The 24,360-nt window shown below is 42.1% G+C and overlaps 1 protein-coding gene across 1 annotated transcript in view; it reads left to right on the plus strand.

Moving 5' to 3' along the window:
• LOC129101680 (transducin-like enhancer protein 4) overlaps positions 1-24,360 on the plus strand; it is a 38,499-nt gene that overhangs the window by 11,229 nt on the left and 2,910 nt on the right. Inside the window, 14 exon segments of the mRNA XM_054611583.1 lie at positions 3,818-3,880; positions 7,346-7,420; positions 10,001-10,080; positions 10,082-10,206; positions 13,079-13,095; positions 18,080-18,202; positions 19,885-19,938; positions 20,089-20,241; positions 20,570-20,702; positions 20,864-21,051; positions 21,815-21,891; positions 21,997-22,246; positions 22,343-22,590; positions 23,457-23,604. Coding sequence (XP_054467558.1) covers positions 3,818-3,880; positions 7,346-7,420; positions 10,001-10,080; positions 10,082-10,206; positions 13,079-13,095; positions 18,080-18,202; positions 19,885-19,938; positions 20,089-20,241; positions 20,570-20,702; positions 20,864-21,051; positions 21,815-21,891; positions 21,997-22,246; positions 22,343-22,590; positions 23,457-23,604 — 1,734 coding nt within the window.

The raw sequence follows: 24,360 nt of genomic DNA on the forward strand, positions 1-24,360 counted from the left end.
CTAACATAACTATCAGTAAACAAACTACTGAGTACCTCTCAACCACTACTCAACTCCCAGAGGCACAGTGGGGGGAAAACTGTTTGCAGACTTTTATTTTTTTCTGACAGTATGTTTGGCTAGCAGCTAACCCCTAACAGTACTACCATTACACACACTGCTGAGTACCTCTCAACCGCTACTCTACGGCCAGAGGCACAGTGGGGGGGAAAACTTTTTGCTCACTGTTGTGTTTCAGAAGGTGTGTTTTGCTAAGCACTAACAGTTGACGGAACTACAAGTATGCACACTGCTGAGTACATCGCTGCTACTCAGCTTAGTTTATTTTAATATGTGTTATACAACAACTCTGAGCTGATTGCCTGCATACATCGTTGCTTGTTTTTGAGTTTGAATTAAGTGTGTTTTACGACGCCTTTAAGCCCATTAGTGTCTATACTAGGTGTTAGCCAATTGGGGGTTGTAATCACGCAATCAAACAAAGGACCACAAAACAACAGTGGTCGGTACAGACACGCTGGAGATCTGCACTCTACTGAGTACACCTTTTCTAGTATCTCTTGTTGTGTCACAGAGTCTACCTCAGTTGTTTATTCTTTACCATTCTGCCTCTCCCTCCTTTAAGCTTCATTTCCCTGGGTCCCTTGATTACCATTTCTCTACCCGTTTCCTGTCCCAGTTGCTGCGTCTTTGTTGCCTGTTTCTGACCAGCTCAACTGTCATTTGTTCTGACCACCTACCTGTTGGTAGCGTTAGTTGCAGCGCAGTTTGCATCCTGTTGTTTTCATTTGCCGATGGTTTTCCAGTCGTCAAGTTTTTACTACCAAAGAAAGTACTAATGTTTTTGTTAGACAAATTATTTGTAAAATTGTTAACGCAGGGGAGTTCTCTAACAATTGTGCTTGCAGGTCACGTGATCTCAGATAGTTGTAAATATTTAGTCTATCCCCTTGTTCCATTTAGTGTCTGATTTAGTACGAGTCTGTCTTTTTTTTTTCTTCTGTGTTTGTGTTTGGATTTGTGTTGCACTACTATCACTCCCTTTGGGACAGTGGATCAGGCAATTTCCTGTAAAAAAAAAAAAAAAATCCTACCTGATGTGGAGAGAGAGTGCTGTATAATCTTTAAAAGCCAACCCTCGGGGTTCAGTAAAACCATCTGATGAATACAGAGAAGGCTGTGGAGGTGTGTATCTACTGCACTTGCACCGTTGTGTTTATGTGTCCCATCCCACTGCAGCCTTGCTTGTGCAGACTGTGATGGGTTTGTATCGGTGTGGGTGTCTGCAGGTTTGCTCTCATGGCCTCCGGGGGGCTTCTGTTCCTACTGATACCTGAGCAAAGTTCACCTCTGTCAAGGTTATACACATGAAACAAGCCCTTGACATGTCGCTTCTTCTGCAATTGTGTTGGACTTGGAGAGATTATCTCAACCTGTGATGGCTTTTTCAGCATGTTGCCTTTTAATTCAGCTGATTAAATCGACAAAAAAATCTCACTTTTTCCTTTAGCTGTCTACTCAGGTGCACTGCAATCTCCGGCGAAATCCACCCAATTCTCAAGGGGACAAAATCCTTGGTTTACATCAACAAATCACCCATTAGGCAGATGTTGATTGAGGTTCAGAGAGAGCAGCAGTAGAAAATCTTCCCTGACACACTCAAGGATAAGTGGCATAGCCCAGACACTTGGTTTTTCAGACTGATACTGATATTTGAATTTGAAGAATTGATAGTAGGAAGTAAGATATAGAGGTTAAACTGTGAGGAAGGTAGCACTAAATCTTGATGACAAAAGGTTTCTCAAATAGTTTTAAAAAGTCACAAATAGTGTCATTACAGTGTTTTTTTCTTGCTCCATTTGTTAAATATAAATAGTTTTTATTGAAATGCGGCAAAGTAAGTGCTGTGACCTTCGTTGCTGTATCTAAAGGGCTCCAGAGGGAGACTGATAAATGTTCTCAAGTAATGTCACTTGGGTCAAAAAACTTCAAGTTTTGTGGAAATTATGCTTAAGGCTAGAAGCACAAGGCTACATTAGCCGCTACTAGCATTACATACTGCTGTCAGCGATTAAGTTGCACTGTGGGTAATGTAGGTGCCAGGTGTTGACAAGGAAGAACAATGCATGGAATAGAAAACATTCTCTGTGTTTTTTTTAGAGAGTTAACAAAATCACTTTAGCTTGCAGTTGATTATTGATGCGATTATATTCATTTATCTTGTAGTCTTCAAAATCTCAGAAAAATGCCAGTCGCAATTTCTCAGAGCACAAGTGTCTTAGGGATTGATTATTCTGTCAGCAAATCCTCCCATCTGACCGAGAAACCAGATAATATTTGGCATTTGTATTTGAATAATCAATTGAACAATTATTTGATTGTCAAAGTAAACACTGAATGAATAGTTGATTAGTTTCTGTCTCTAATTATTTTAGCAGTACCTTCAGCCTGCAAAGCTTATACAGGTCATAGAGTGGTACTGACTCACTCCCTGATTGACATGTAAACACCCAAGTTTAGATCATTTGTCTTTAGTCAGACCGCTTGGGTCGACAATATGGTCTACTTTTGACACTCAATAATAAAGTTTCAGAGCACGCTCTCTCTCTGTGATTTGGTGACATCGTTGCAGAAGCGCTCATTACCGTGCTGCCTGGGCACCGGCTGCACTTTCCAGAGATCATCTTTAAAACGCACAGTGTGGGTGGCACTTTGATGTCTTTTATCTTGCATTCCTCTGCAGATGAAGTTTGAGGTTCTGGGGCTTTTGCTCTTTTCATGGCCCCTGCTGCTAATGCTATCAGTTCCTCGTTTTTCATCAAAATAACCCCAAAAAGTCCCAGTGAAATGTTAGTTAGAGCGGCTTTAGCTTCTGTAATGCCAGGATTCCGGCATTGCATCATTTTTGTGCAGGGCTTTTATTGCAAAACAGAAGGAGAGGATATGGTCATTGTTGTCTTTGTCAGGGTTAAAAGGAGTAATAAAGTTTGCGTTGCATCAGACTACCGAGCCTCCCTGTTGTTGTACAATACAATGTACGTCTTGAATTTGTCCTTTCCGCACACATAATTGGTTGATACCAACATCATCTACATCTATCATATTGTGAATTTAACCGCAACTCCCTTGTCACTAAAAGTTGCAGAATGATGGATGGATGGATGGATGATTGATTGACGATTGATGGGGATTTCGTGATATTATTTGTTGAAACTAGTCGGTACTGGCTTACATACGCACATGTCACACTATGTGTTACTGTAAGAAAAGATGGATTGATGGATTTTGAAAATACGATTATATTACATTTAAAAATGTCTTGCATATATTGTTAAATAGGTACACAATATGTCCGGGGATGAGATCTAATGATGAGATTTTTTTCCCATTTAATCTTCTTTAAAAATGGCCCCTTGGATTCTCCTCGCAAACAAACAAACAAAAAGTATGTTTACATTCAGTGCTACTCATTTAATCGCATTGTGCTTAGGCTTGAGGTCTGAAACATGTCGAATGCATTTCCTTCCTCATATAACATTTGCAAAGCCTTACTTCCTGTAAAGATTTTTCTTGGGAGGTGAAAACCCCCCACCAGAGATTGTGTTTTCCTACAGCTCTCAACAACTGAGAACGCATCAAATGACTGCTGTTCCACACGTGGGCCGGTACTTTAATTTAACACACGTTGCACTTGTCTTGATATGAATTTTTTTTTAGGTTGTCTGAGGAAAACGCCACCGCCGCAGCCGCCTCCTTGTCCCTTCTGTGAATTTTGAAAGATGATTGTGTTTTCTGCGCCCACCTCTCTCTCTTGCAGGCGGAGATCGTCAAGCGGCTGAACGCGATCTGCGCCCAAGTCATCCCCTTCCTCTCTCAGGAGGTAAGAATAAAAAAAACTAAATGCTGTGAGTTAAGACGGTGGTGGGTGAGAGAGAGAGAGAGAGAGAGACGGAGGAAGGGAGACAGATAGGACCCATAGAAAGATGGAGAAGTGTGTGGTGGATTGTGAGGACAAACAGACAGATATGGACACACACACACACACACACACACACACTCACACACAGATTATCCCGGGCTAATCCTCCCTGCTCGGGATAGGCAGATATGCTCTGAATTTATTAAATGTCTCCCACTAACATATGCAGGAGCAAGCGGCTGAGTGTGTGTGTGTGTGTGTGTGTGTGTGTGTGTGTGTGTGTGTGTGTGTGTGTGTGTGTGTGTGTGTGTGTGTGTGTGTGTGTGTGTGTGTGTGAAAATGATTTGTGTGTGTGTGTGAAAATTATTTGTTGTGTGTATGCTTGTGTGTCCACCTGTGTGCACATAAAATAAACGTGTGCACGTAGAGTGGTGGGTGTTTGAGGTGTGTTTCTCACAATATGTTTATTATGGAACCTTTAAGCGTGTGTGTTTAGTCCGTAAATCCTTTCTCTGGAGGAGTTGTGTGTGTGTGTGTGTGTGTGTGTGTGTGTGTGTGTGTGTGTGTGTGTGTGTGTGTGTGTGTGTGTGTGTGTGTGTGTGTGTGTGTGTGTGTGTGTGTGTGTGTGTGTGTGTGTGTGTGTGTGTGTGTGTGTGTGTGTGTTAAAGGGGCGGGAACAGCAGGAAGGAGCAAGTGTGGACTCCAAAAAGCTCTCCTCCAGATTAGCCATGGATTAGGAGGGTTTAGGGCGGATTAGGAATAATGGCATTAGACTGTGGTGGTGCTGCTACACAGCCCCGAGGCCCGTGGAGAGGGGAGGCAGGGAGAGGAAGCAGCTTTTTTACCGCTTTGTTTTTTCGAACACGCAACAAAATTCAAGTTATTATTGTGCAGTAAAAATCACATCGGCGGTGTGCGCGGCTTTCTGTTTGGGAGAGCTCTGTTCGATTAATGTTCTCGCGGTTTGGACATTTCTTTGACAGCAGCATTGTTGACGTTTATAGGATGATCTATCAGGCAACCAGCTGGTTTCCATTACGTGTTTTATGTGTATTACATGTCTATAATGGTGCGTATGTAAAGAGGGTTGGGTCTCACACACTACTACATAGTCGTGGCGTCGTCACAGAGCACCAAAAACTATTCAGCTGGCACTGAATCCTGGATCATCGTCTCATTCTTTGATAGGCTATTTATCAAATTAAAATCCGATTTTGCTAAACATTTACTGCATTCCATTTATGCGTATGTTCATGTTTTTTTTTTAAATAGCTTTTTTTGTGCGAATGGACCATCCGACTTTAGGTATTGGCCGATACCGAGTACCGATCCAAAACCAGTGTTAATGAATAAGCCATATTGTGTGGAAGTTTGCAAGGCAGCATCAGGCTTGGCCTACACATTGCTTTCTTAACTTAACATAAAAGAAAATATAACAAATTAATACAAAGATATGAATTACTGAATTGTTATTTATCGCTTTACCAGATTGGACCAATCCAGCTATTTCAGTCAGTATCAGACCGATTTCGGTGCATCTCTATTTTCTTTTAAGACAAGCGTTTGTACTAAGTCACAGATTTGTAAAAAAGTTATGTTTTGGTATCGATATTCGAATATTTTTAAGTATTCTTAAATGGGGCACAATTTAGCTAGACTTATGTAATGGTCATTTTGTCCGTTTAAATGTGACGATTACTAGCCAAATATTAAAGGGATAGAATTAATATCTTTATGTGAATTTCCATTGATCGCAGGGAACTTTTTATATTTACAGTTGTATTTTCTCTTGCAACAGTGTAGAAGTGTAACAGCCTTCAGTGATCCATCCACTTTAGAAAAAACACCACAGAGATTTTTTTAAGTATGTTATGAAAGAGGTAATATTACCTATCTTTTGTCTCTGCACTGTAGACAGCGGTGGCCGGAGAACATGTTTTCGGGTTGTCCGTCTGTCCATCAGCCAGTCCATCTGTCTGTCCATCCAATAGATTTTTGTGAATAAGATCTCTTTCTTCAAATTTGGCAAAAACTTGGGCTCAAGCTTGAAAAAATGAGTTGATGGTCAAAGGTCACTGTGACATCACAAAACAACCACAACTTCATATGACAATTTCACACAAATGTCTGATAGGATGAAATGATGAAGTGAGCCATACATGGATGTAAAGCGTGACTTGACTGTTTGGCTGAGGCATACAAGCGTGAGGTGGTGATTCTAGTTTTGCATTTCGCCCTCATCTCCCTCAGCTATTGAAAATATTTTTGAGATCATGTGACGGTATAACACATAAACTCTAATGGCAAAGGTGATTAAATGAAAAGCATCTGATTTGGCTGAAATGTCGGAGTAAATTGTAAGTCATCGAATATCAGTTGTCTGTTCCAGGACTGTAATTATAAGAATGATTGATAATATCGCTTTAGCAACCAATACCCACCACACCGATGGACCTTTTCTTGTGTGTGAGTCACGTTCAGGCAGGTTAAAGCTGAACCCTATGGTCGGGTTCATTTCCACGCCAGATAAGCTCTTTCTTCTCTGCCCCGCTTTGATGTTTTTCGCGTTTCTCCGGATGAATCTCGGCTGCCCTTTGGGTGACTTTGCCCTCTTAGCCTGTCTGTCTGTCTCTCTGGGAATCTGTCTCTTTCTCTTTCTTGCCACAAATAGGACTGTTTTCTTCACCTTGAAGTTTTTTATCACCTACGCCACTCAGAAAACTGACGACAGAACTGCATACAATTTATTGTTAAAGCGTTTTGATTGAAAATTCCGAGGGATGTAAAATGTCCAGCGCATCATCTCCAGCATAGACCTTATTAAATGCACACACGCTGGGCTTCTCTGTAAGATATCGTAGGTGTTTATATCAGGATGTTCTTTTACTACAGTTTATCTTTTAATTTGTTTGGTTTTCAAATTCTGCTCTCCGAAGAGGGAACTAACTTACCTGTGAAAGTCACATTCGACCAACTATCACACACATATTTTTCTAGTTTTACTGAACGCAATGGTTTTCGCAAATAAAGAGCAGTGATAAGACAGAGGACGGATTTCATCTTGATCTGAAAGGAGAGTGTGTAAAGTGAGATATCGTAAAGCTCACTCTTGTTACTGCACATTGAAGGCTGCTTTAATGAGATGTACAACATCTTGTGAGGTTTTATAATCGGTGCATTGCTGTTCGTTGATTGATAATTGTATGCCAGGCTGTGTAGTGTTACTGTGTTATTGGACGTGTGCTCTCAAGGACTTTTTAGATTTTTTCCCCCAATACACCGTCTTCATTTTTACCAGAGAATTGTCTAGGAGTGAATACATTTGATGTTGTAGTTCAAATACAACGTTTTTTTTCCCTCTCGGTTGCTGCAGCAATATCTCGCTCACTCTGATCGTCTCTGTCTGTCTGTCTGTCTCTCTCGCAGCATCAGCAGCAGGTGGTGCAGGCGGTGGAGCGGGCCAAGCAGGTCACCATGGCTGAACTCAACGCCATCATAGGGGTGGGTGTATTACACACACACACACACACACACATGCACACGCAGTAATAGAAAACCGCTTTAAAGACGGATATAACAGAGATGCACGTTTGACAAAGAGCGTTTTGAGATTAAACTGGAGTTTAGCTAACTGCTAACTGTACCAGTTAGATGCAACAAGCATGATGAGCGAGTTGTTTTTTGGACGTATATCTACTTTATCGTTCACTGAATATTATTCAGCTCTTCTCCTAAACCTGAGTGCCTTTGTTGCATAAACCCTTACTTCCTTTGAAGACTAAAGTTTATTTTGAAAAATGTTGTGCGTGTAACGAGTGAATACAGAAAGTATTCAGACCCCTTTAAATTTTTCACCCTTTGTTTCATTGCAGCCATTTGCTAAAATCGAAAAAGTTCATTTTTTTTCGCATTAATGTACACTCAGCAACCCATCTTGACAGAAAAAAACTGAAATGTAGAAATTTTTGCAAATTTATTAAAAAAGAAAAACTGAAATATCACATGGTCATAAGTATTCAGACCCTTTGCTCAGTATTGAGTAGAAGCACCCTTTTGAGCTAGTACAGCCATGAGTCTTCTTGGGAATGATGCAACAAGTTTCTCACACCTGGATTTGGGGATCCTCTGCCATTCTTCCTTGCAGATCCTCTCCAGTTCTGTCAGGTTGGATGGTGAACGTTGGTGGACAGCCATTTTCAGGTCTCTCCAGAGATGCTCAATTGGGTTTAGGTCAGGGCTCTGGCTGGGCCAGTCAAGAATGGTCACAGACTTGTTCCGAAGCCACTCCTTTGTTATTTTAGCTGTGTGCTTCGGGTCATTGTCTTGTTGGAAGGTGAACCTTCGGCCCAGTCTGAGGTCCTGAGCACTCTGGAGGAGGTTTTCTTCCAGGATATCTCTGTACTTGGCCGCATTCATCTTTCCTTCAATTGCACCAGTCGTCCTGTCCCTGCAGCTGAAAAACACCCCCATAGCATGATGCTGCCACCACCATGTTTCACTGTTGGGATTGTATTGGGCAGGTGATGAGCAGTGCCTGGTTTTCTCCACACATACCGCTTAGAATTAACGCCAAAAAGTTCAATCTTGGTCTCATCAGACCAGAGAATCTTATTTCTCATAGTTTGGGAGTCCTCCATGTGTTTTTTGGCAAACTCTATGCGGGCTTTCATATGTCTTGCACTGAGGAGAGGCTTCCGTCGGGCCACTCTGCCATAAAGCCCCGACTGGTGGAGGGCTGCAGTGATAGTTGACTTTGTGGAACTTTCTCCCATCTCCCTACTGCATCTCTGGAGCTCAGCCACAGTGATCTTTGGGTTCTTCTTTACCTCTCTCACCAAGGCTCTTCTCCCACGATTGCTCAGTTTGGCTGGACGGCCAGGTCTAGGAAGAGTTCTGGTCATCCCATACTTCTTCCATTTAAGGATTATGGAGGCCACTGTGCTCTTAGGAACCTTGAGTGCTGCAGAAATTCTTTTGTAACCTTGGCCAGATCTGTGCCTTGCCACAATTCTGTCTCTGAGCTCCTTGGGCAGTTCCTTCGACCTCATGATTCTCATTTGTTCTGACATGCACTGTGAGCTGTAAGGTCTTATATAGACAGGTGTGTGCCTTTCCTAATCAAGTCCAATCAGTTTAATTAAACACAGCTGGACTCCAATGAAGGAGTAGAACCATCTCAAGGAGGATCAGAAGAAATGGACAGCATGTGAGTTAAATATGAGTGTCACAGCAAAGGGTCTGAATACTTATGACCATGTGATATTTCAGTTTTTCTTTTTTAATAAATTTGCAAAAATTTCTACATTTCTGTTTTTTTCTGTCAAGATGGGTTGCTGAGTGTACATTAATGCGAAAAAAAATGAACTTTTTCGATTTTAGCAAATGGCTGCAATGAAACAAAGAGTGAAAAATTTAAAGGGGTCTGAATACTTTCCGTACCCACTGTATATAGCACTGCAGGAACGAGTCCTAAAACCAGGAACTGAGTCAGCATTTTGGCACTTCCGGTTCCCTCCTCTGTGGGTCAAGGAGTTTTTGAATGTTTTTTTATTTTTTATTTAAATGCCTGAAATAAGGTCTGTGGTTAACGCAAGCTTAACAGATTTTAGCGTTCCGTTCTGTGACATAAAATACGTCAGTAGATTTCGTGAATTTTGACGCTTTTTATGTTTTTTTTAAAAAGGCGGTTTCCATAAAGTGGCTTAATGAGGCTACTTAACACCATTACAACGACAAATACACACAGTGACACAAGTTTGTTAACCAGAGTAGCACTGAGGAGTTTGTTTTTGGATTGCAAAATATTACCCTCAAATAAATCTTGCCTATTACATGTAAGGGATCCTCATGATCAGAAATATACAATTATATTCAATATTCAAATATACAGAAACGTTATTTAGAGCTCAATTCGAGTTGTGCTTTCTCCGCATATTCATGTGTCTAGATACTTTACAGTGTCCTTTTTTAGTATAACAAGTAAACATGCAGTCCCGTTTTTTCTTCGTCCCAGCTTCTTCTCATGTCTTCTGCCATGCAAAGTGCAGCACAACAGTAACCGTTGCTTGTCCTGTGGTTCAGCAGCAGCAGCTCCAGGCTCAGCACCTCTCCCACGGCCACGCCATCCCTGTCCCGCTCACGCCGCACCCGGCGGGCCTCCAGCCCCGCTGCCCCCGGGGCCGGCACCACCGCCAGCCTGCTGGCTCTGTCCTCCGCCCTGAGCCACCAGCTGCCGCTCAAAGACGAGAGGAAGCACCACGACAACAGCAGCGGCGACCACCCGAGAGGTAGGACCTGTTCTGCGTGTGTGTGTGTGTGTGTGTGTGTGTTTGTGTACTGTGGGTGTTGATGTGTTTACACCTGCAGTAAGTCTTAGCCTTCAACATGGCTTCTTTATTTGTCAAAGTTTTTTTTTTTGCTTACTTCCTCCTCCATTTTTATTTAATACAAATATTAATGTAATTCTCCTTTACAGTCTTTTCTAGGAATGAAGCAAACACATGAGAACAGAATACATGAATCTTCAGTGTGTATTAAATAACAACTTAATTAAATTGCTGTAAATCTTTAGTTTTCTGTCTCACACACACTCACTGACAGAATATATACAGCGGGTAAAATAAGTATTGAACACGTCACCAATTTTCTCAGTAAATATATTTCTAAAGGTGCTATTGACATGATATTTTCACCAGATGTCGGTAACAACCCAAGTAATCCATACATACAAAGAAAACCAAACAAATAAGTTCAGAAATTAAGTTATGTGTAATAAAATGGAATGACACAGGGAAAAAGTATTGAACACGCTTACTGAAATTTATTTAATACTTCGTACAAAAGCCTTTGTTGGTAATGACAGCTTCAAGACGCCTCCTGTATGGAGAAACTAGTCGCAGGCATTGCTCAGGTGTGATTTTGGCCCATTCTTCCACACAAACAGTCTTCAAATCTTGAAGGTTCCGTGGGCCTCTTCTATGAACTCTGATCTTTAGTTCTTTCCATAGATTTTCTATTGGATTCAAGTCAGGTGATTGGCTGGGCCATTCTAGCAGCTTTATTTTCTTTCTCTGAAACCAATTGAGAGTTTCCTTGGCTGTGTGTTTGGGATCATTGTCTTGCTGAAATGTCCACCCTCGTTTCATCTTCATCATCCTGGTAGATGGCAGCAGATTTTTATCAAGAATGTCTCGGTACATGAACCAGCTGATATTAATTTGCACTGACAAGGGGCAGGATTGCTTTCTAATTACTGATAGATTTCAGCTGGTGTCTTGGCTTTCCATGCCTTTTTGCACCTCCCTTTCTTCATGTGTTCAATACTTTTCCCCTGTGTCATTCCATTTTATTACACATAACTTAATTTCTGAACTTATTTGTTTGGTTTTCTTTGTATGTATGGATTACTTGGGTTGTTACCGACATCTGGTGAAAATGTCATGTCAATAGCACCTTTAGAAATATATTTACTGAGAGAAATTGTGACGTGTTCAATACTTATTTTACCCTCTGAAAGTCCATATAACAGGCAGAAATATTCATTTGTTTATCTGAGATATTTAAAATATCTCAGATTACAAAATATAACATGTTAATATTCAAAACAAATTGCATAAACTGAATGCGTTTTAATAGACAAAAATGCTGAACATTTAATCTTTTGTTCCATTAATGATCCCAAACTGATTAACACGCCTGGAATATTCAAAGTTATGGATTTATACCACCATTTGTACTGGCTGATACTTGATTTTTAGTACTCCTAATGAACAGCAGTCAAAGCAATTAAAAACTGATTTGTCATTCTGCCGCCCTAATTGGCCTAATAGGGAGCGATATACAACCAGCCATGATGCCTCTTTTCCTCTTTTCATCTGTGCTCGCAGAACGCCTCTGATTCTTCAGCGAGCCGACTTTGAGCTCAACCATTCAATTACAGCACACAGAGACTGTGTGTGTGTGTGTGTGTGTGTGTGTGTGTGTGTGTGTGTGTGTGTGTGTGTGTGTGTGTGTGTGTGTGTGTGTGTGTGTGTGTGTGTGTGTGTGTGTGTGTGTGTGTGTGTGTGATAGAAACAGTGTGTGCCAGCTCTTAATTACTCTGCAGCAGCATGACTGTGAGTCTTCTTTTTACGGTGCAGTAGAGCAGTTAACCTTGCCCTGTAGCTGCAGTGAATACTTACCTCCATTAGGAGCACACAATCAATAACAATACAAGTGACCCTTCGCTAAGCCCCCGCCTTGCTGCTACTCCGTCAAGCTGTCGGAGCTGCCACGGAGCCCACACTGTCACTAACTGCACTCCCTGAATAAATATCATCAATCCAAAAAGTGATTTCACGGAGCAAAGCCGGAGAGTTGGCGCACCCTGGCCGGGGCTGGTTGATGCTATGCTATGATTGGCTTGTCTCTGCTCTAGGGGCGGGACTTAGTGAAGGGTCAATTCCTCTAGTTAAGTTCCATTGACTATTGGAAAATGAGAGGTTTGTTCTATTCTAATTTGTTTCCAATTTGGTCGCTTTCGATGCAAAAAAAATAAAGTCTCATTTTGCCAAATTCCAACAAATCTAAGCAACATTTTGGACAACATTGCTTTTTTTGGCAGCTGATCATATGTACATAGTATGTACATTCAGGCTGTTAGCTTTTCTAATCCGAACAGCCCTGCAGGTTTATTTATCTCTCTGCTAAGAGAAAGAAACTATAGCAACGCCATCTTGCAACCTCTTGCATGTTTGGAGCAGCGATGGGCAAACAAAACAAAACAAAACATTTAGAACAGAGTTGGTTGACGAGTGTTTCTTTATGCAAAAACTAAATTCTGCGTAGCCAGCCAGCATAATGTTGTATTTCCACTTTGCCTCCATTATATTTCACCTAACATGTTGCCGAAAAGAATAACAGGAGAATTCTGAGTTAATGTACTTTTAGCTTTAGCTGGCATTAACGATACCTCAGGTAACATCATCCTCATCATCATCCACCATTAGCCTTATTCCTCTCTCTCTCTCACCCTCTGTGTATGTAATGTGTGTAACTTTTCCATTATCTCTGTGTTTTTGTCTTGTGTCTATCGTTGCTCATGCATTACGGCTCTTCTCACTAAGACTTTAAATGCCTTAATTAGTCTTTTTTTCTGTCTCCTTCACTCCGCCTCCTCAGATAGAGACTCGGTCAAGGTAAGTCCTTTCTTTCATTCTCTTTTTTACACATTCGTGTGTTTTGCCAAGCTTGTTAGAAAAAATCTCTTTTATCAGGTGACACAATTTCTTCTCCCAGCATCAACATTGCCCACCAGCCGTCTTCATCTATCTTTATTTGTAACACGCTTGCCAGTAGCTGAGGACTAATACTTGATTTCAAAGAAAATGCAGTGAGACTGATGTGTGATACCTGCCTTCCTAGTTCACAACTGTGTCAACTATGAAGGAAAAAACAATTTTTTTTGAATGATATGGTACGCTTAATTTCTCGGCATATACTTTGTCACATTTATTTGAATGCTAATGTTAATTGTTTTTTGTCAACTTTGTAGTAAAGTAAGTGGCTGTAATGGTTCCATTTGATTTAACAGTATATTCAGGTAAAGCAGGATATTAAGAGTAGTTTGTGTGGAAAACTTATATATTTAAAAGAGATGGTAAATATTATCAAAAGGTCAAGGTCAATGTGACCTCATGACCGTCCCATTCTCGTGACCTCTCGATTATGCCTTGAGTGAATTTCTTCAGTTTTTGGCACAAACATCCACTTGCGCTCAGAATGAACTGATTAGAATTTGGTGGTCAAAGGTCACGTAACCTCACAAAACATGTCTTTTTGTCGTAATTCAAGAATTAACATGCTCATTATGACAATTTCACACACATGTCTGATTGGATAAAATGATGTGATGTCACTTTGGATAGACATGGATGTAAAATTGGACTGGTTGGCGGAGGCGTACAACCACTAGGCGGTAATTCTAGCTAAAAATGTTGCTCACCAGATATCATTCAACAAAAATCAGAATCCAGTGCCATTAATGGATTCTGATTCTGATGCCATAATTAAAACCAGAGAATAGGTATCCTCTGACCCAACTGCAGTTTATGTTTTCCACATTCACTGTAAAATATATTGAAACAAAAACAATAAAATAATGTATTTCAAAACATTCTGATTTGTGGAAATGGAGGCATAGAGAAAGGGGGAAAAAGAAGCACACGTCTGACTAGCAAAGAAAGGAGGCAGTTCAACAGAGCAACATTACATCCAGCACTTGTAGTAATTAGTCCCTTAAGCTGAGCTTTTTCTCCCAAGGCAAACATTTGGTTTGTTGAATACTCAATGAGCAGATTAGCATTTCTTTATTCCGGCAGACCGAGCTCCCTCTCTCTCTCACACACACACAAACACACACACACACACACACACACACACACACACACACACACACACACACATGCACACACATATGTATGAGTTTAGCAGATCGTGGGTGTTCTCTGGTGTTTTGGAGGAGGTGGAGACGGGAGGAATGTTTAATATGTTATCTCCTGCCCCCCATGTAGTGTATCCTCCTCCACACACACACAAACACACACACACACGATGGGACAGCACGTGTGGGTGCGATTAGTGTTGTGTGTGTGTGTGCTTGTATGTGTGTGTGTGCGTGTGTGTGTGTGTGCGTGTGCGTGTGCGTGTGTGTGTGTGTGTGTGTGTGAGGTCGTCAGAAATCCGCGGTAAAGATAGAGAGACCAGAATGATGAATGCCTTTCATTAGCGCCCTGTGAGAACACACGCAGCCAACAGTCACTTCATGAAACCAATAAGCCCCTTGTCAGTGGTCTACAGTTGCCTTGGCAACCGTCCACGGGGTACAGTGTGTGTGTGTGTGAATTGTATGAACATCTGTGCCTTAACGTCCTTGGCGTTAGTACCTTGCGCGCTGATAAAGGCATGTGGGCGCAAGACGAACAAGCATGTGTGTGTGCGTGAATATTGATGCCAAACACAGACAGTCTATTGTGTGGTGGCGGTGCGTTCAAGGACTGCACCTCCTCAGGGCCTTTCAGACGCACTTATGTAATGAAGCTAATTGTTGCTTCAGTCGCCAAAGCCACATATTTTTTCCCGCTTTTTTCTTTTGTGTGTTTATTGTAATATTCCCTTTTGAGTCTACTATGGATGAAAGGAGATATGAGCTTTTGGAGTAGTTGCAATAAAAAGATGGATATATATATATTTTTGTATGCAATGACCCTTAAAACAATCAAGGTAAATTCTCAATCTAACAATGTCGATGATTATGTTCTGAACGTTTCGAGAAAAAGGTTGAGAATGATTTCCTAATGAGGCCCGCTCTCATGGTTAGACCGACCTTTAGAATGAATCGCTCATTGAAGGTTTACATACAGCAGCTTGTTGGCCATCACACTTCTTTTTTGTTCTTTTTTTGTCTTTTGTTTTTCTTATTTTCCTCACCGCTCAGCTGCAGTCTGTCTCTTTGTTAATGTTGCGATGCTCCTTTAAAAAAAAAAAAAAGTCTGTACAGACCTGCGTCCCATGCTGAGTCGGCTGCAAAAGAAGAGACAAATTGAGTCGAACATAAAGAATCAGAGGTGATGGATTAAACCAGCCGACTTGAGCCCAGAGTTGAAAAGTGCTTTTGGTTTGAACAGAACTGTCGGTTTTTTTTTTTTGGGGGGAATGTAGTTACCGAAAGAAGCTGTGAAACAAAAGGAATGAGAAACAAGGTTTCCAAAAAAGTTGACATGTCTTGTCACCATATATATCTATCTATATAGATATATATAGATATCTATAAAGTAATTTGGATTTTTTTTTTTACTCTATAGTGTACAACAACAGGGAGGCTGCGGAGTCCAAACCAAGACGACAACCTTTGTTATTTCTTTTAACCTTGACAAAGACAGTGGAGACCAGATCTACTCCTTCTGTTCCTACCTTTCCCAATAAAAGCCCTAGACATATACACTGTGTACAAGAGGGAATTCGAAATTCACTTCCGGGCATTTTGCTGAAAGGAAACTTAAAATGTCTTACAGTGTCTTAGACTATATAACTGTTTACCACAGACTGACTGCCAGACCCTGCTCTATGTAAATAGGATCCTGGTAGTCGGTCCTCTGCCTGCATGAATCTATTCTAACCGTTTCTTGATTAAGAGCTACAACTGTCTCAAAATCGCCTTGCTGCTGGTATGAAGACTTTTGAATCATAATATTCAAATGCAAGCATTTTCGTGTTGCTTATTTGTCAGAAGCATTACAATCAGCGATACTGGAAGATAAAGCATAAAAATGCACACCTTCACAGTAAAAGTACAGAATGTAATTCAGTTTCAATTCAATTCAGTTTATTTTGTATAGCCCAGAATCACAAATTACAAATTTGCCTCAGAGGGCTTTACAATCTGTACACATGCGACATCCTCTGTCCTTCCCTCACATCGGCACAGGAAAAACTCCCCTAAAATCAATCATGATGATGTTAAAAATGTTACAGGTTTCCATCTTTTTTTCTCACTTTACCCCCCTCTAATTACTTTTTTTGATAAGTAAGCAGCTCCAGCATCCACCTTTAAGACAACTGGCCTTAGACTTCATGGTACCTAACAGCATTAGGAGAAGCTGGGTCATTCAGGGCCTCTCATTACGAGACAGAGACACCACTAAACTGTAATTGAGCAAAACAGTGAAGGTTACAGGTATCGTTATCAGGGACGTGCGGAATCAATTTTGAAAACGGGAGGCAAATATAATTATGATGTGCCCGGTAAATTAATTGCTCTTGCCCGAGTCACGCCCGCCGCGGCTCATCGAGGCGCTTGTACCGCCGGCAAGGAGGCCTCCGTTTGTCTTCGCAGCAAAATTAATTTGTCTTGATGTTTTTTTTTTTTTCTTTTCAAAGAGCTAATTTGCAGGCTAATTAATCTAATCAGTCTGGAGAGAGCGAGAGAGAGGGGGCTTGGGGGGGAGAAGGGGGGGGGGCTCAACCTGTCTTACTCAAGGAGAGACACCTGTGCACACACACTGACATCTCAACTTTGTTTGCACACACGCAGCACTGAAATGTAAACAGGTGCGAGTGTCGGCAGACAGCACGCCGAACCTCGCCCCTCCCTCCCTCCCCTAACCAACCCCACCCCACCCCACCCTCACCCCCACCCCATGGAATCTTCGTCATCGACACTTGCAGCCTGGCAAAGGGCAGCGGAAAAGGTTGCGAGCGTGAGTTAGTGTAAAGGTCGAGTTAAAGGTCCTGCTTTCTTTTTTTCCTTCTTCTCCTTTTTCTTCTTCTCTCCGTCCGCCGTGCTCCGGGTAAGGAGAGCCTCCCAATGAGAGAGAGAGGGGGCGAGCGAGAGGGGGGGGGGGGGGGGGGGGATTTGTTGACCTTATTTTGATCTTTGGATTAATCCTTCGGCGATGGTATTTAAAGGATGACCGTATTTGATGAAGAGAAGAGAGAGCCATCAACAGATGGAACCCCTGCCCCACATTTTTAAAAATAAAGTAATGCCCTGATGTTCAAGCCGCGATGGCGTCGCCAAACCGCTGAGGGCGTTTGATGGCGAGCTCACGTGAAACTCTGTGAGGGGTTTAGGGATGTTCCAACTGTCAGATCGTAGAGTGCTTGATTGCTCATTCGTCAGACATTTTTAGCCCTTTATGTACACTTTCCGTGAGTCCGCAGTTCTGCAGACTTTGCCTAAGGATGGTACCCACAATTCATAGTGTTGTGACGTTAAACATGGGGTTACAAGTGGAAGCCCAGAGGCGTAAAACTAAAAAGTTAAACAAGAAGAAACGTCCCATGGGTGGTTAGCCTGGCATATTAAAAAACATTAACAACAAGGATTGAAGATGGAAGGAAATCAGAGTAACTTCATCAATCGTTTCTTTACATTTAGCTTGTGGCTGTTTTGACAGAAACGAGTGAACAGAGGATTTGGAAGTTACCTAACAAGAGCTTGGAAGTCATTCAAATCAGGCAGTAAAAAATGTTGAATATAAACGCACAGATTAGACAACATCTTTTGGTTTCATCAAGGCAAAGCGATATGTTGCATATAAATGTACACACGCATGTGACATTTTAGACCCTCGTGGAGTAAGTTATTTTTTCAACAAGTATCTGGTTTGTTGTCTCTTCCAGAGCTCATCCGTGTCCCCCTCGGCCAGTTTTCGGACCCGCGAGAAGCACAGAAGTTCAAGCGACTACTCCTCCGACAGCAAGAAACAGAAGACTGATGAGAAGGAGTTGGCCTCTACACGCTATGTGAGTCAACATACTGTAAATGTTATCTTTTTCTGACTTGGTCATAGACTGTATGTATAAGAAATGGACATAGTTAATGAAGGCTCGAGTTTGGCCTTTTGGCCGTCGCCATCTTTTTTTTTTTGGCTTGTTGCAACCAGAAGTAACATGTCGGTTGGAGCTAAGTGCAACTAAATGCTGAATAAGACATTTTTGATGACCAAAAACATTACAATTAACTTTGATGATCTGAGAACACAAAGGTTGAAGTCAGACAAAAACACAGACAACTCGCACAGCTTTTGTTTTGTAAAAGAAAGAAAGAAAGAAAGAAAGAAAGAAAATTTAATCTACCTCTCTGCTCTCATCTTTGCTCATAGTAACAACCTGTCAATCACAAGGTAGCCCCGCCCTAAAGCATACCTAGGTCTATTTGACTCTAAATGGACCATAATTTAGTAAATGAACATCATGTTGTATTGAAGAAGACTTGAAACTAGAGATTGAGACCATAAACTCATGTTTACAATGTTTACTGAGGTAAAAATCCAGTGAAAGCAGGGTCATTTTCTCATAGACAATCATAGGAGTCGCCCCCTGATGGCCAGTAGAGAGAATGCAGGTGTAAGGCACTTCCACATTGGCTTCACTTCTCAGATACGGAGGTTGCTCGACTTGATATGTAAATTTATTTTGCCTCTACAAGGAATATTGTTTTGCGATTGTTTTGGTCAAACTCACTGCAATCTCTCCTAACACTATGAATCAAGATTTCGTACGCTAATTATGACAATTTCAAGAGGATAAAATTATGAAATGATGATATTTTGGACAGACATGGATGTAAACTGCAACTTGACTTTTTAGCGGAGGCATGCAACCGGAACGCGGTAATCTAGTTTATTTCAATGTGTTATTTCTGAGGGTAACATTATGGAAAGGCATGGTCATGGTCATTAACTACATTTGCTTTACCCTTGACCAAAATTTAGTCTGGGCTCAAATATTCAGCATTTTGGAAAACTTCAGAAAAACAAGAAGTGAAAACTTTCTAATACGAAATCGGCAACAAAACAAAGGCAGTCTGACAGATTTTTCCTCACATGAGCCACAATCAAACCCACACTTTCTCTTTTTTTCTCTTTGGACCACACAGTGAGAGAGAGAACTGACTGTCAAAGGGCGTAGCTTGGATTTGAACTCAGCTTGTTGCAGTTTACAACTCGTTCTTCGGCCAAACGAGCCATCTGGAGGGTACACAATGGAACCATTTGGACCACTTTATCTGATAATTAAAAATGTGCAAAAATACAAAGGGAGCCAGAGGATTGATTAAAATAGTTTTTGTGGTCTTCTTTTAGAGCATTATTAAATCCTTGATTTTATGATCACCCTTTTTATGAACGTACGTGCAATTTCTTTTTCATGTACTGTCATTAAAATGGAATGGATTTGATAAAAGCACCGCTTATCTGTATTTTTACTGTTGGAGAATTTAGGTTAATTGTTTTTCCTACAATACCTCAGAACGTGGACATACACTAGATGTTTTCAAGTTTTCATCCCCTTTATCCAAAATAAAACAAAATGATACACACGAAAAATGCACATGATTTTACTGTATAAGTTTGTGCAAATCTAGTTCCAAAAATGTTTTCACCACAGAGTGAATGTCATATGCATGTCCTCTATGTGTCTACCAGGAAAGTGACGGAGAGAAGAGCGACGACAACTTGGTGGTGGACGTCTCCAACGAGGTACGATGCATTCCAGCTACGTTGAATCTTTTGTTTTGTGAAAGAAAGAAAGAAAGAAAGAAAGAAAGAAAGAAAGAAAGAAAGAAAGAAAGAAAGAAAAAATGTATCCACCTCTCTGCTCTCATCTTTGCTCTTGCTCGTCCGCCGCAGGATCCAGCGTCTCCCAGAGGAAGTCCCGCCCACTCGCCTCGGGAGAACGGATTGGACAAGAGTCGCCTGACGAAGAAGGACGCTCCGCTGAGTCCTTCCTCCATCGCCTCTTCCAGCAGCACGCCTTCTTCCAAATCCAAAGAGATGAATTTGGTGAGTCATCGGGGGAAATAATAACCCACTGATCTTCTTGTTCGTCATTTCTCAGGGTAGTTCTCTATTTTTAGTAAGTAGGCAAAAAATCCTGTTGGTAAGAAGATGATAAACCCTGGATTTTAGCAGGTAGAGAAAGCACTCAAAACATAATACATTCATACAGAATATCAATTTTATGGGTCATAATCTTAGTCACAGCATGAATAGTTCTGCTCTGCTATTACATTTGTAAATGTCTGTGTGTGTCTGTTAGTGCTAAAAACCCTCCCGCTAAGCTTCATCTGAAGTCAATGTTTAGCCTGGTGTTTAAACCTTTCTGCTGTAGAATGAGAAGTCCACGACACCCGTGTCCAAGTCCAGCACCCCCACCTCCCGCTCCGACGCCCCGACACCGAGCAGCACCTCCACCCCGGGCCTGAGGGTCACATCGGGCAAACCCCCGGGAGTAGAGACGCTGGGTGAGCATTGCAAACCAAGCACAACACTCCTCATGCAAGCTTCAGTTTGACTTAAAGTTGATGTTTTTGGGAACAGAAAAATAAGTCAGATGATGCCTACAATCTTTAAGCTCCGACGCAAATATCACAACCTGAGTAAGACGGTGATTTTGTCTTTGTAGCTCCTGGTCTCCGTACGCCGCTGGCGGTGCCCTGCCCGTACCCCAGTCCGTTTGGTTTGGTTCCCCACCCGGGTATGAATGGAGACCTGAGCGGAGCCGGGGCAGCCTACACCGGCCTGCACAACATTTCTCCTCAGATGAGCGCAGTGGCCGCTGCTGCTGTGGCGGCGTACGGACGCACACAAGTGGTACCTGAACACACACAAACACGTACACATTGTAGAAGTATACATGCATACCAACAATCTGAGAAATTCAGAGCATGTCCACATGACCCTCATGGTGAGATGAGCCGGCGGCTTGCAGCTAACTGTGCTAACAGCGCTAACAGTGCCACCTACAAGTGTTGTAAGAGCTAACAGTGAGGGCTGCGCTTCCTCGAGGACGCCATCGGTCGATGGCGTTATCAGCTGTAACTGCCATATAAGAGCAGTGCAGCTAACCAGTGGAGCATGTTCACATGCACAAACGTCCCCTTAAAGGCACACAAGGCTGGCTGTGTAAACAAAGCAAGGAGAAACTTGGATTACAGCACACACACCATTCTCTGCTCAGTTAGACATTACACCACTATATCTTTAAATAGAAAATAGCTGCTATATTATTAGAGATAGGAATATCACACAGAAAACCTTTTAAACCTGCAGTGTGTGGGATTTGGCGGCATCTAGTGGCGAAGATGCAGATTGCAACCAACTGAAACTTGAGCCAAGCGTTTAGGAGAACTATGGCGCCGCTCCGTATGTTGAGATAAACTCCTTCTAAAGCAATGAAAACCCAACGATTCTTATTTTCAGGTGACTATACACTAAATAAAACACACTCTTCCTTTAAACCGGGCAAAATAAATTATACATTGTTTTGTTTATGCATTCTTATCATTTCCCTGCTCATTCCAATTATACCTATATAAAATATAATTTTCTTATCAAACTTTCTCACACTCTCTAGGTGGGATTTGATCCTCACCACCACATACGCGTCCCTGGCCTTCCCCCTAACCTGTCGGGCATTCCTGGTGGAAAACCGTATGTTAATCAATGACGTTTTTGTGTTTTCTCTTCTTCGTCACATTTTGCATGTACCTTTTCCCCCACGTATCTTTTCCCACATTTCCCCCTTTTTCCCACCAGAGCCTACTCCTTTCACGTGAGCGCCGACGGACAAATGCAGCCCGTGCCTTTCCCTCCGGACGCACTTATCGGCCCCGGCATCCCGCGCCACGCTCGTCAGATCAACACGCTCAGCCACGGGGAGGTGGTGTGTGCCGTCACCATCAGCAACCCGACGCGTCACGTCTACACCGGCGGCAAGGGCTGCGTCAAGGTGTGGGACATCAGTCACCCTGGAAACAAGACCCCCGTGTCCCAGCTGGACTGCCTCGTGAGTCCTGTGTGACCCCCTTATGTACATGAAGTACTTCTTCATATATGGTTAATGTATATTTTTTAACTACCTCCCTGCGTCTTGTCACAACAGAACAGAGACAACTACATCCGCTCCTGTCGGCTGCTTCCTGACGGGCGGACCCTCATCGTCGGGGGCGAGGCGAGTACTTTGTCAATCTGGGATTTGGCTACTCCGACTCCACGGATCAAGGCCGAGCTTACTTCGTCCGCGCCCGCGTGCTACGCTCTGGCCATCAGCCCTGATTCTAAGGTCTGCTTCTCCTGCTGCTCCGACGGAAACATAGCCGTGTGGGATCTTCACAACCAGACGCTGGTTAGGTATGGAGCTAAGGGAGGGGGTGATGTGAATACTAGGGCAGTGTCTGTTCAGAATGGAGCGAACTGGGCCTGTGGTGTTGCTGCTTGCAGCTTTCTTGAGAAACGCTCATACAAACAGTTTCACACTCAACACTGTGCTTTTTTGGGGCCTGAGCCATAAACTTGCCTTTACATAGTTACGTCACACAGCCGAGTCACAGCTAGTCACACCCAAAAAACACTGGTGGAATACACTGCCTAATGAAAAACAGACTTTATCATTAGGCAAGGTAGGCAACATGGGCCCCCACCAACTAAAAGGACCTCAACATCTATAGATTTAAGAAGTATTTAATTATATTACTATTCTAAGTTATTGTACCCGGAAATAACTTAAAAGAGGCCCCTAAAGCACTTTATAATAGAGCACATAAAATACTGAGTGTTATGCTACTTACTTACTGTGTACTTCTACTTCAAACATTGTAGCATTACTGGTTACGTTGCAGATTAAGATTTGACTCACAACATTTGTCAATTAAAATATGCTGCATTATTATTCATTAAACTATCAAGCATCATATTAGAGTCGAAAGCTCCACCTTGAAAATAAATTAAGTAAATTAAGGTGCATTGTACTAATAATGCCTCTCTTTCACTCTTCACTTTTAGTGTGTGGTGTAAATAGTTTACTTATTAATAGTCCATCCAAATATTTCCTGCCATGTCCACTCCATTCGGGTGCAGACGTGGAATCTGTCCAGCAAACTTCAGCAACAAATCTTGCAACCCGAGGCCTTTCTTTCCTTTTGCTACCTTAAGAGCTTCTATACAGGGCGATTGACAAATATTCACACGTGTCCTGTGATTTTGGTGTCAATGTGCAGGCAGTTCCAGGGCCACACCGACGGAGCCAGCTGTATAGACATCTCTAATGACGGGACCAAGCTGTGGACGGGGGGCCTGGACAACACCGTGCGGTCCTGGGACCTGAGGGAGGGACGGCAGCTGCAGCAGCACGACTTCACCTCCCAGGTACACAAAACACTTTTTCATAAACACAAATGCACCATTTCCATCAGTGCTGTGACTACACCTACTGCCATTATAAGAGCTGCAATGCAAACTGCTGTATGCATGCTAAAAGTCTACATGGATCATAGTTTGTGTTGGAGAAGAATGGAATTAGTTCGCAGGTGTATGTAGCATTTAAGTTGCTTTTTTGTATCACTTTTTTTATTATTTGGTGGAAGTAAAGGCACATATTACTGCGTCCCAGGAAAAGTCACAATTTGTGTGATTACACTCTCTGGTTTTGCTTCATTGCAGTAATTTACAAGCCTGGTTCAGAACGTTTAACCCCACCATAAAGGCCAGACTGAGCTCTGGTGTTCTTGCACTTTGCACAAATGCCTTTAACGTAACAACACTGGCGGTTAGATATTTAGTTTTTTTTTTCCGGGTCAGGAGAAAGGCGGCAATAATAGACCATTACCGCAATATTCCTGCAAAAAAGGACCCATTTCACAATCACTGTGTGCACAGGGAGGAGGTGAGTGTGCGTTAGAGAGCTCGGACAGAGGACAGAGGACAGGGCAGACAGGGAGAGACATGGCCAATAGAGTGCTAATGCTATCCAATAATATCTGTTCTAACCCCTCAAGACCCCCAATTTTGCATTTTGGCAAAGTAAAAAAAAAAAAAAAATGCAGTTGTTTTTACCAGGTTTATCATGCAATCAGGTGTCTTCATCATCTGTAAAAAACAAATGTTGTGGTGTGTTTTAAAAAA

The sequence above is a fragment of the Anoplopoma fimbria genome, chromosome 13, assembly GCF_027596085.1.
Source record: "Anoplopoma fimbria isolate UVic2021 breed Golden Eagle Sablefish chromosome 13, Afim_UVic_2022, whole genome shotgun sequence".
In the NCBI taxonomy this organism is placed as follows: Eukaryota; Metazoa; Chordata; class Actinopteri; order Perciformes; family Anoplopomatidae; genus Anoplopoma; species Anoplopoma fimbria.